This window comes from Cydia pomonella, chromosome 1, assembly GCF_033807575.1.
Source record: "Cydia pomonella isolate Wapato2018A chromosome 1, ilCydPomo1, whole genome shotgun sequence".
Classification (NCBI taxonomy): domain Eukaryota; kingdom Metazoa; phylum Arthropoda; class Insecta; order Lepidoptera; family Tortricidae; genus Cydia; species Cydia pomonella.
The window spans coordinates 34,446,253-34,459,129 of NC_084703.1; the positions used below are offsets into that span (position 1 = coordinate 34,446,253).

At 37.8% G+C, this 12,877-nt stretch overlaps 1 protein-coding gene across 5 annotated transcripts in view; it reads right to left on the reverse strand.

The window, feature by feature from the left end:
• Nucleotides 1–92: 92 nt before the first annotated feature.
• LOC133520844 (probable ubiquitin carboxyl-terminal hydrolase FAF-X) overlaps nucleotides 93–12,877 on the reverse strand; it is an 83,948-nt gene continuing 71,163 nt past the window's right edge. For all 5 annotated transcript variants that reach the window (XM_061855555.1, XM_061855563.1, XM_061855539.1 and 2 more), the window contains 4 exons: nucleotides 7,176–7,407; nucleotides 6,877–7,080; nucleotides 6,431–6,549; nucleotides 93–6,209 (listed from right to left, as the gene is read on the reverse strand). In XM_061855555.1, the coding sequence (XP_061711539.1) occupies nucleotides 5,861–6,209; nucleotides 6,431–6,549; nucleotides 6,877–7,080; nucleotides 7,176–7,407 (904 nt within the window). In that variant the 3' untranslated portion in view covers nucleotides 93–5,860. The remainder of the gene's footprint in view (nucleotides 6,210–6,430; nucleotides 6,550–6,876; nucleotides 7,081–7,175; nucleotides 7,408–12,877) is intronic.

A 12,877-nucleotide genomic window follows, 5' to 3' on the forward strand; every position in this document is an offset into this window, starting at 1 on the left:
TAGTGTTGTCAAAACAAACCAAATAATGACGTCTCGTTGATATTGCGCCTAACGCATTAAACTAAAACATCAAGAATAAAACAACAGTGAAGTAAAATTTAATTAATTTTAATTCTTGATTTTTAATATTATAATATCTGTAAGAATGCTGTTCTTAAACATTCTTTAATAATTTCAAATGTTATTCGTTACATATTTGCCATAGAAATGTTATATAAAACTCAACTGTTCTTATAGTAAGTCTATTAGTTAAGTCATTTTACACTGTTCAGACGACACTAGCTAGCACAGCTTCGCGGCCTAAGGTACATATAAAAATAAAGCAAATTAAAATATTTATATAATATACCAAGTAAAGTTTGCCTCAGCACTGCGACTTTGATCAATGCTCATAGAATCGTAGCATGGCATTTCTAGAACATTTATCAGCAAACTGTTAGGACCCTTGGTCACTAGTTTAATTTCTACTAGGCGAGACCATTCACGAGTTTCAAACTCGTTTACGTTTATTCACTTACACAATGTAATTTTTAATTTACAAAGTGTGTTGAAACTCGCAAAAGTTAGGTATCGCTCGTTTATTGTAAATGCTAGACTTCGCATTGATTTCTACATACATGTACTATATCTCCTATCTAAGCCTAAGATCAATCACATTTTATTCCATTCAACAAATCATTGATAACGCACACTTTCTATAAAAAATACAAAACAGTTCAATTGTTTAACTATTAAAAAGGGTCACCGTATATACCCTTAATCTAAGTGTGTAGTATTTCGATCTTTGGTTTAAAACGAACAGCTTTCCAGATATTAATTACATAAACAGTTATATTCCTGTCAAAACAGATAAATACTATGCGTTACTGAAGCAATCCATCATCAACCCATTTGATATTTCAACGAACATGTTTGGATGCCAACAAAACATGGCCAGAATATAGCACAATCGGAATAGAACAGACCTCGAAATCTCTGGAACAGTCCTGAAATTTGGTATGTATGTAAATTAAAGGCCCCCTTTTCATGTCCACACCATTTGATATTTGCGGACCTCGAGGAATAGCAGCCATCTTGGAAAATATGTACCATCCTGGAAAAAATTGCGTTTTACTCAAAACGAAAAAATATAATTCAATATTCGGAGTCCTCTCAAGGCGGCTCTACTGATTTTTCTTTAATTAACAAGTGAAAACAGGTCCTGTAAAAATGTATACACAAAAGCGAAATTCATATTCCTCCGAGTTTCCTATTAAAAGAATGTCCCCTCGAAGCGTATAAGCGCTAAACCTACAATCAGCAAGTATTTTCTATAACAAGATATATTTTTTCGCTAATATATCTACGTTTTTATGTAGAATTTAACAAGCTTTAATGTTGTCTTACACCATATTTTCCTAGATAACGTAGATTTTGAGTAAAACGCGAATTTCTCCAGGATGGTACACATTTTCAAAGATGGCTGCGATTCCTCGAGATCCCCAAATGTCAAATGGTATGGACATGAATAAGGGGCCTTTAATTTACATACATACCAAATTTCAGGACTGTCCAAGAGATTTCGAGGTTTGTTCTATTCCGTTTGCACTAATAGTAAAAGCGAAAAAAGTGATGGCTCCAAATATAATAATTCACAGGCTACCAAATAACAAAAGTTTAGCAACCGAAACCGAATATTAAATAAGGCACACAGTCAACAAGACTAAAATTACATTTCAATACAACTGTTACTGTATTACAAAATGTTTACTTACAAAAAATAATAACACATTAAGAGATAAAAATGTGTGGTTCTGTCACCTGACTGTGGACTAATGACATGAAGTTGTATTCATCTGTATATATTATAAACACACTAACGTACATACCATTTGCCCTGATACCCAAAGGCGATGTTAAAGTTATATCACTAGGTAGAGTGAGAGAATAAGAGGAAAAATTGTTAAACCAAAATTAATTTACCTACTAATTATTAAACTTATAACAAAGCAGAACAATGACAGTGGCAAAACGTTTCCTGTACGACTAGTCATTTACAATACTTAGTACCTATATTGTATGAGATTTAAACTAATTATTCTTTAGTCATTCAAGGATTAACTTTTACCATGATGTCAGGGGTCATAGTCATAGCAGTCATTTTTGAAATATCCCTAAGCATTTGCCATATTGTATTTATTGTAGGCATTGCGTTGGTGGGCTGTAATAAATGATGCGCTAAACATGTAAGTTACTCGTACTGTTAACACAAACAGCCCATTAACAAGTCTGTCGTCGTTTACTGGAAAAAAGGTTACACGGCTATATTATACCCCTTCACTCCAATGTCACATTTTGCTCAAGATGCCGATTCTACAGCGATTCCAATACGAATTTCACGATTTATGTGATCTTTGTATACAGCTAACTAAGCAGATTAATGATAGTCTAGTATTATATACCATCAATGGTAAATATTAGTCGAGTAGTAAGACCATGTAAACATTAAAGTTATCTAAATTCCCACCAGGAACTCTTAAGGCTGGTTGTAGATGTCTGGTGTTTTCGCCGAAAACCAGACCGTGCTACGCGACCATGCCACGTCTAGTTTTGTATGTGGCTACTGACAGCTACACATCGTTGCCGAACCGGCGAAAACACCGGACGTCTACACTACAACCAGACTAACGCTTTATCTAAGTTTCTGAATGCTACTGCTTACTGTTTCTAATTAAATTGATAAATATTTGTCATGCATATTTTGTGCGCAGGTAACGTGCGCATGCCAATTTTTAGCAGCCATAATTTAATGCAAACCAAATGTAAACGAAAATAAAATAAACTTTTTCACACAATTGCTTGGAAATGTGACAATGTATAGGTCTAAATCAAGTCTGGAAAGTAGCAAATAGTCCATCTGAATCATCAGTCCAATGTTTAAAAATGCCACGTTTTTATTTTAAATTTGTTGATTGCTGATTGGTCGACAACAACGAACCTCCGAGTTTTCTGACACTTACTTTCTGCTGCGAAGGACAGAGGTATAATAAGGTCCTACAAAATTAGTTACCAATATTTTTACAGCTGATAGCGGGCTCGGCTCCTGAAGGATATGTAATCATGAAAAATTATTACAAGGTTTTATGATGTTATATTGGAGAAATTTGGAAAACAAATTTTGCTACGCAAAAACAACATGTTAAACATTGAACAGATTCTAGAACCTCTTTTACCTAACACTTAACCGGCCACTTCACGTTGATAAATCAAATGACATGTTGATAATGACATTTAAGACAAACAATTGTTCATGTGATAAACATCTTGTCAGTGAAATGCAAATCATTATAATTTATTGTTTTGTTCGGTAAATACAAAAATAAAAAAGAAGTTTTTTTGATTTCTATTAAAAATTAATTGTTTTAATGTAAAGTACCATCTCTTATAATATCGGTAACTTATTTGTTAGCACCTTATATGTTGTTTCCCGGCCTTTAAAATACCTCTTCTAGTAATCCTAGTAAATACAGTAATTCTTCACGAAACAGTTGACGTTATCTAATTTCTAGTAAAGGCAAGGTCGCCTTTCTCGCATAATTATGAACTAGCTTCTGACTTCGAATGATGATGATTGACAAACACTCCTGTACTTTGCCGGCCCTCAACTTAATATATTTACTAAATGTATTGTCATCTAAATCGGTTGAGCAGTTTATAAGTGAAGAGGTAGCAGACAGACAGCATTACTTTTGCATTTATAATATTAGGAGGATACCATGAATACAGTAGTTTCGTAGAGAAACAATGATTTTTATGCTAGACAATGTTTAGCATGGTAGGCAACGTCGAGCGAGTTTACGCTACGTACAGCTATGTAGCTCTGTTGGTAATCAGTATTATCTATTAAAAGCTTATCGGATTGCTAATATTAAACCCCAAATTTTCAATCAAATATAATGCAAGAACCAGATTAGATATGTTTTAAAACGACACAATACGTACAATTTCTAATTTTAATCACAATAATGTCAAAAATATATACAACTAATAAACAAGTCATTTAAAAATAAAAAATATATAACAGTTGTTTTTTTCGTACCCAGTCAACTGGAAATATACGTTAGAATTCCCGGCTGTTATTATCTAATAAATGACAGCATTAGGTATTTTAACCACATTGAATCAAGGACTAGGTACGGTCGAAATAGGTAAAATTAAATAATTATTTTTCCTTTCTGGAATTACCCATCGGAAAGGTGTCCACAGAATTACACAATGTATTATGGCTATGGCTAGTAATCTGCAACCTTTTTGATCATACCTGCAATCATTTATCTTCATCGTCTACGGCATGCTTTCACTCAGACAAGCTTATCGGGCATCAATAAGTTTAAAATTGCACATAGAGTAGGAAGAGGATTGTCAAGCTAAGCTGGACGATGACGTAAAAATCGCTGAAGAATTAATTAATGACCAATAGTTTTGTTGTCGTATGTTTGATAAATTTTATCTTTTATGTGCCGTAACTACGTGCTGCTGGTATAGATCATGCTGCATGATTGAAAGCGATTTTTTGGGCTCATTACATTATGCTCAATTGTGTATGTGTACCTGTTTCTATTACTTAGGGAATATGAAAGCAGTACAAATTGGAAGAGGTGTGCCCTCATGCGGCTGTTAGGGTATCTTAGTATATAATTTTAAAAAAATCCCTTGAACTATCAATATCTAAATTGAGTAAATCTGCTATTAAACATATTTAAAGTATAAGGCGAGCAAAATTGATATTTTAACTTTGCTTTCCTCGTCCTTTAAAAAAACACATTTACAATCCACATTCCCGTTTTATAGATGTCAGGTATACCAAACTCACACTACATCAGGCTTTATAAAATTGAAAGATCTTGGCAATCTGGTGTATCCACATAGGTTGTAAAGTTATGTAGTTCGGCAATTCAAAGGAAAGCAGACTGACTATCACTTAAATTTAAGTGGCCTACACATAATGTCCCTTGAGATTAAATTGAAGTTTTAACATTTCAAGTACGTTGGATTCCAGAATTATATTGTAAACATGATTCAGCAGTTTGAAACATAAATATTTTGTGATCCAGACATTTATTCGGTACAAATATAAGTGATAATATATAGGACCATAAGCGATAAATGATAATAAGAGTGCCAAAATCATATTAAGTGTAAGATTTATACCATAACCCGGTAATATCTGTAAGCACACACACTCTGAATGTTTATTTTTAATAATGTTTGAATCCACTGTAGACAATTTTCCATTAAATCTAGACATTGAAATTATTCAACTTTACATTAAATTAAGATAATAATATAATACACGTAGGTCAATATGAAAGCAAAAAAAATGAATAATTATAACCTTAATTAGAGAGTAATAAATACTATGGTACTTTATAAGCGCGACGTTAAATAACAAAAATTAAAGTGTCACCTCGACGACGACAATGCTAAATGCGTAAACGGCGATGATCACTTCGTGAACAACTCGACTGGTCGTTTGGGTGACACCTTCTGTACATTTCAGGGCGAGAAACAATATCTGTTTTAATACTTAATTATAAATGCCCTTTTGAACGAACTTTACACATATCGTTAACATCACAGAACGAAGCTACGGCTAAGCATATTATCCTGGGGTCCGAGACCACTACGGACGCGTAGGTCGAGCCGTCCCCGCGGCTATGTACAAAATCTGTAGAAGCAAAATAAATACTTGTAGTTCGCGGACGGGCGAAGCCGTTCGACGGGGAACCGGAGGAGGCGGTCGGCGATTCGAGGACGGCTTCCGCGGAGGCAGCGGCGGCGGCGGCGGCGACTCCGATCCGCGCGGCAGCAGAGGCGGAGCTCAAATAGCCGCGTGCGGGTCGCGGGCGGACGGGCCGGCCGGCGCGAGCGGCGGCACCGTGGCGGCCGGCGCGAGCGGCGGCACCGTGGCGGCCGGCGCGGGGTGCGCGGCGAGCGAGTCGGGCGCGTCGAGCGCGGGCGGGGCCCAGGGCGAGGTGGGTGACACGGGGGACGCGGGCGCGGCGGAGGGCACGGGTGGCGCCACGGGCGCGGACGGCGACCCCGCTTCTACGTCGACCGCAGGTTCTTCGTCGCCACTCTCCGTGCCTGGTACCACCTCTACCTCGCCCTCCACGTTCTCTCGAGATTCCTCTTCTTCGTCTTCATCCTCCGGGTACAACTGGTAAGCTCTGTCAACAAAGAAAAAACCTAAATGGTTTGTTTGGACGTCAAGAACGACTGAAGTCGTCCTGAGTTGTCGTACGTTGCCACTAATCTTCATAATTTAAACGATGGCTACGTTGCGCCAAGGACCTTACCGTGTTAGTCAAATGTTTGTATATAAAATATGGCGTCAAAATGGTTAAGCTTCATTATTTTATTTTATTTTAAAGTAAATCCACATCCTTACTTTTCAAGCGTTTTTCGAGCCGAATTGCTTCTTTCTAGGAAATATCCACTGGATGTTTCATTGGATGTACCCGGCGGTGACCACGTGCCATACGACCCGTAACCTCCAGGTCCATATTTCTATAAAAGAAAACCATTTTTTTATATGTTCTACATATAGTTAAATACTGTTTATCACTAAAACATTCTGTTGTACATTGTTAAAATAATAAGATTGATACCTTGTTTAAAGAAAGAATTCTACAGATGCAGAGGTTATCATGTAGATATTCCTGAATATGAATTTTTAGTAACCCAGCCAAGTGTGTGTTACATACAAAGAATTTTGTTAGATCTCAAATTTTCGAATATATGCGTTGAATTTTTGAATATAAAATCCGGAATTGATGCGAGTTAAACCAATGGGCTTGTAATTTTGTAATCAAATCGAAATGAAATATTACTAACGCGGTCGAGCTCATCCTGCAGCCAAGCGAGCAGCTGCCGCCAGCGCCGGCGCGCCTCCGGCTGCGCGTGGACGGCTCGCACGGCGCTGGGCGCGCGGCACATCACGCCCACCACCAGCTTCACGCACGCGTACGCGCGCTTCTGGTAATGGCCACGCGCGCGCGACGCCGTCTCCAGCAGCCCTGGCCGCTCTTCAGAAACGCCCTTTACGAAAATATATAAGGCATTAATTTTCTGTTAGTCTGTGTTTTGTATGACTATTATAGAAAATTAAAATCGATAATAGAGTTAAAGTTTACCTTGATGACATTGTGTATGCGGTGCTGCTGCCAGCTGTCCTCCATGAGCAGCAGCGCGGTGAGCGCGTCCGAATGGCGGCGCAGTTCGTGGCAGTACGCGTACGCCATCTGCCACAGCAGCTCGGCCAGCGCCATGCGCGACCAACCCGCGTGCTCCCAGCACAGGAACTGCAGCAATCGTATGCTCTCCTCGCACACGCAACACTCTTCTGTCAATTTCTTCATATAAGTCCTGGATTAAACAAGTGCACTATTACCGTCGCACTCAATATTATTTATTACTTATTTTCCTGATACTTTCATCGGGTACAGTAACATTGTAAGGTTATCTCGCTGATATTCGTTTCAGTTAGCGTCTAGCGACTAGATAACAGCGTAAACATACATATACTTCACGTCATATACGAGGAGGTGTAGATTTGTCAAATCTAACCTTTAATAGCATGATAATACGAGTCAATGCACGCGTCTTCGCGGATGACACGATCTATTATAAGTACCCTTAAGCTTTTAACTTGTCATATTGTAGTATATGCATGCAAACCGACGCGGGCGCGGTGTCGCTCCCCGCGCCCCCTTTTGTATCAACCAGTAATAAACGAACCGTCGACTGAACTGCTGTGTTTCCTTTACGCTCACATCTACCTCACTGGCGACGAATCTTCCCGCGCGTGGAAAAAAAAACAACCATTTATTATGGCTTGTATCGGAAGTCTTACAGTTTTTGACCATAATTCTCAAGAGTGGAAGATATTTCTTGGAAGGCTGCAGCAGTATATTATTTTAAATTCAGTTGAGGATGCCAAGAAGGCCCCGTTATTACTCACTCATCTATCGGATGAGACTTACCGTCTGGCTACGGATCTCGTGCATCCGATGAAAGTAGAGGAGGTTGCGTTTGACGCTTTAGTCGAAGTGCTGAACAAGCATTTTTCGCCGAAAAGGTGTACCTTCGCCGACAGGGAGAAGTTTTTCGAGGCGAGAAGGACAACGGGAGAAAGTGTCGAGGGATGGGCGGCGCGAGTGCGCGGACTAGCCGTGCACTGCGAGTTCGGCAGTGCATTGGACATGCTCCTAGTCAATCGTTTTGTGCTAGGCATGAACGTAGGCCGCGAACGTGATCGAACAAACATGCAATGTTGTTATTAAAAACATGAAGGTTACATAAAAGGCTTACTAAAGTACTGATTATTTATTGGCCTAAACAAAAATGTCTTTCAGCTTACTCTACACAAGAAGGCACGACATTGAATCTGGGATATTCCAGAAGAGACAAATCTATTTTCAACACACTTGCTCAAAACGACGTTTTTATTCCACCGATTTCTGGCTTATAATCCTAGATATTAAACACGCGTGCTTTTTCAGTATATTATAACACTCGTGCTTTTTCATTATATTATCCGACTGAGTTAAGACAGTAACTGATTGCTAATAATATGCATGGAAACAGAGCCTTCTTAATTTGGTCGAGTAATACATTTTTTTAACCAACTTTTAAGTTTCAAATGTTAGTTCAAAGAGGTTTTATCACACCGAACATAATTTATAGATTAAATTATCTCGTAAATTACATTAATTAATACCTAGTTCGTTACTAAGTTCTGTTACTTGATTTGCAACCTCTTTATTTCCGTTAAAACAAATGCTACCGAAAAAATAGATAATGACATAATGTGGTGGATTTGTGAGCTATAATCATGTACTGTACATAACGCTTATCTCGTCGTATCTATAATGAATTGGGGCCTAAAAGAGAATCGTATCGCAGTAATTGCGTTGCACATATATGGGCACCCGCCAAACATGATTTTGAAGTTGCTTGAAAACCTAAAAATCAACAAAACAATTTTATTAATAGATACAATAGTACTCAGAGCTTCGATGACCGCAAGAGGTCTGGAAGACCACGCCCCTTCGGCCGCGTACGCAACCAGAGCTTCGTAACCAGATGCCATCGAAAACTATTTCTGCCTTGTACGAAACCGGTTGCGATCAAAAACTAATTTCGTCTTACCCGTAACCAGTTACGATCGAACACTTCTCGTTCTTATACGAAACCAATGTCTGGGCCATCTAGCTATAGGTTTTTTTTTTCAAATATTTTGTCATGATACTCATGATAATTTCATATCCTGTGCATTTTTTTGAAACTATTGATTTAACAAAACTCAATGTAACATATTTAGATCTTACATGAAACCTTTACAGTGGGTAATATAACAAATCACTGGCCACTTAAACATTACAGTCCTCCTAGGTATCAGCTGCTAAATGGTCGCCACACGAGTGGTACCTAGTATAAAAAAGTTTAAGTCACACAGCATCCGCACCCTTACCATGTCGGGTATCAATAATAACTCAGTATTTGGACACCCAATAAATATACAACGATTTATATTCTCGTATGCTCGTACCAGACTCATGGCTAAGTAATATTTTGTTTATATTGACGAATAACAACTGCAAATGTCAAGCAAATGAAGTCACAGTAGTGACTTTCAACGAATGTCAGTGCTCCATGTCTCTTAAGCCAGTGTCTTTTAAGGAACAAGGTTACATTGTATTTGCCAACAAAGTATTTGAATATTATCAACTGGTACAATTTTTGTGTTCTGATTTTTGACTAGATATATAACGTGTACAGTACTTATACTGTATAACAAGGTGTATAAATATAATCTTAGCTGACTTTATCAACGGTCGAAAGGTTTCGTACAACAAAGAAAAGTGTTCGATCGTAACTGATAACTAGTAAGACGGAATTAGTTTTTGATCGCAACCGGTTTCGTACAAGGCAGAAATAGTTTTCGATCGCATCTGGTTACGAAGCTCTGGTTGCGTACGCGGCCGAAGGGGACCACGCACCGTTCGGACCCCAGCTCTAATAAAGGCAGTGAAGGCGAGAATTGCAAAAAAACCCCGTCCGGAAGCAAAAGTTGTTGGCAATACAGATGTCTGTAAAGAGAAGCTCCCTAAAAAAAGTTATCAATGAAGACCTTGGACTACACGCTTACCGCAGGCAAAAAGGTAATTTGCTTAATGGACGATTAAAGTCTATGAGGCTAGAGAGAAGTCGCGTTCTATTGAAGCGGTACGCACAAAATGGCCACCGAAAAATACTATTTACAGATGAAATTTTTTTTAACTATTGAACAATGTTGTAACCGCCAGAACGACAGAGTGTATGCAAAAAACAGTCAAGAGGCGATTGCGGCTGTTCCGAGAGTGCAACGAGGACATCATCCCTCTTATGTGATGATTTGGCTGGGTGTGTCATACTCAGGGCTAACACAGGTTCATTTCTGTGAAAAAGGTGTGAAAACTGGGGCCAAAGTTTACCAGAAAACCGTTCTCGAACCAATAGTGAAGCCCTTAAGCCACACCCTATTTCAAAATCAGCCATGGGTCTTTCAACAGGACTCAGCTCCTGCATATAAGGTAAAAACAACTCAGCCTGGTTTCGAAGGAACAAAATTGACTTTATTGCCCACGAAGACTGGCCGTCCTCCAGCCCGGACCTTAACCCCCTGGATTATGCCATATGACAGGTTATTGAGGAGAAAGCCTATGCTAAACCCCACACAAATCTTGACTCCCTCAAGCGGGCCATAGTTAAGACAGTGACGGAATTAGACATGACAATCGTGCGTGCCGCTATTGATGACTGGCCTCGTCGTTTGAGGGCCTGTGTCAAGGCCAGAGGAGGGTATTTTGAATGATATTGTCATATATAATTATTGATTTTGTGTACTTCATTTTAATATGTAGTTTATACAACTTTCGTTCGAATATTTTATGTAGATAAAGATTATTGCAGGGACAGAATTTAGTAACCAACTAGGTAAAAATAATATTTTTCATCACACTTGCTCGAAAAAGATCTTATTTCATGCAGGTATACTGAAGGACAAAGGCCTATTTTGTTCCCGCGGGAGTTATAGCTTTTTTTTATTAGATCACTTATACATACAAACCAAGTAGCATAAATGAGTTTTACTTTAAAATACTGATGTTTATAATTTAATATTTTTGTTTATAGTTTAAATTATTTAATATGATTAATTTAAAAGCCATTTAATTTTTTTACGTAGCTGTTTAGCGTGCGGAAAGTTGGATTTCGCGAACTAGTGCTTTTTACTTTTCCACTTGTTCCAATTCATGACTACTTATTGATGAGTGTTAATGTTAGTTTCCTTTAAAAGTCGTAATTAACATAAAAACCTACTGTTCATGTAAAAATAATAAATATAAGCATATTTCATATTTTATTATTTACCTCTCCATCATTATAACACGTTTATTTTTTAATATTGAATATTGAAAAACCGTTTTTCATAAGTTGTCTGAATGTAACGGAATAGCTGCCGAAACGCCTGTCAAAGCAGAGGCGTTTTTTCTTACTGCAATAATGTTTTAAGTTTCCAAAGGTAACATTCGATATGGTTTTCATACACTTTAAATATACGATACACAAATAATCGTAAATAACGATACTTAGGTGATAATAGTATAATATTTTATATTTACAATTGTTTGTCTTTTAGAACATGCATAAAAAAGTACTTGATGTTTTTCTTATTTTTTCGCAACTGTATTAAAAAAACGTCGTTCGGTACACGTGCGGAAATGTCATTCTCAAGTAATGACATACTTTCCGCACTAGCATCGAAATGTACTATTACATAATTTTCAATCGTGGCTGAATGCCGAATATGTCTGTGCCTTCGATGCCTAACCTGTCAAGAAATTACAAAATGGCGGACGAATGTTTGATGTGTCACCGTATTTAAGAATTATTTCGCTTAAAATTTAGTTTTTTCTTCGCAAGTGTGATGAAAAACATTGTGTACTTCCGGGTGTAAGAATATTGCAAACTCGGGTCTTTAATTCCCTACAGCCTGCGGCTGTCGGCAATTATCACCCTCGTCTCCAAAACTTTACTTACCTCCCTCGTTGTACAATGTAAGTAAGTACTATTATCGATTTGATCTTCATCCGTCGAAGAAAAATACGAAAATATTAGCTTTTTACATTTTTTTAATTGGCTATTTGACGATTTGTTCGCGCCTTTGCCTTGCGCGCGCATTGGAATCGTGCGTAAAAAAAATAACGCGCCAGCCATTTTCTGTATTAGTCATAAAATTGGAATAGTTGTGCATGTTTTAGTTTATATATTGTCAAAAATGTTATTTTCATGCATTGAAAATGAAGAACACATGAAATGGACGCTGCCAGTAATACTAATAGAGGCAAGAGCCGAGAACGATTGCCTTTTACCATCAAAATCGGGTGAAAAATTATTGGCGGCATATGAAACTTTTATTCAATGGAAAATCAGCAAAAACGTCCAGTCTTTCTTGTAAAACGTGTTGGTAGCTTACTTCAATGAACTGGCGAATAAGTGCCTAAAAGCCCAGCTTGCTTTGGTGCAATTATTCGATGTTAAAAAGGTAATCCACCATTTTGAAAATTGTACTTTTACTGTTTTGACAAAAAAATCTAAGCTATAAATAACTTTTGTTTTTTCCTCGCAAGTGTGTTGAGAAACGTCGTATGAGACGCGTGTGCATTGGTCATTACCCACATCGGCTTTCTTATTGCGCGCTAGATTACAGCTCGCGCGCACAATATCGCCTCGTGTATAATGACCAACTTAGCACACTTGTATCATAATGAACTATTTTAAAATATGTAATACA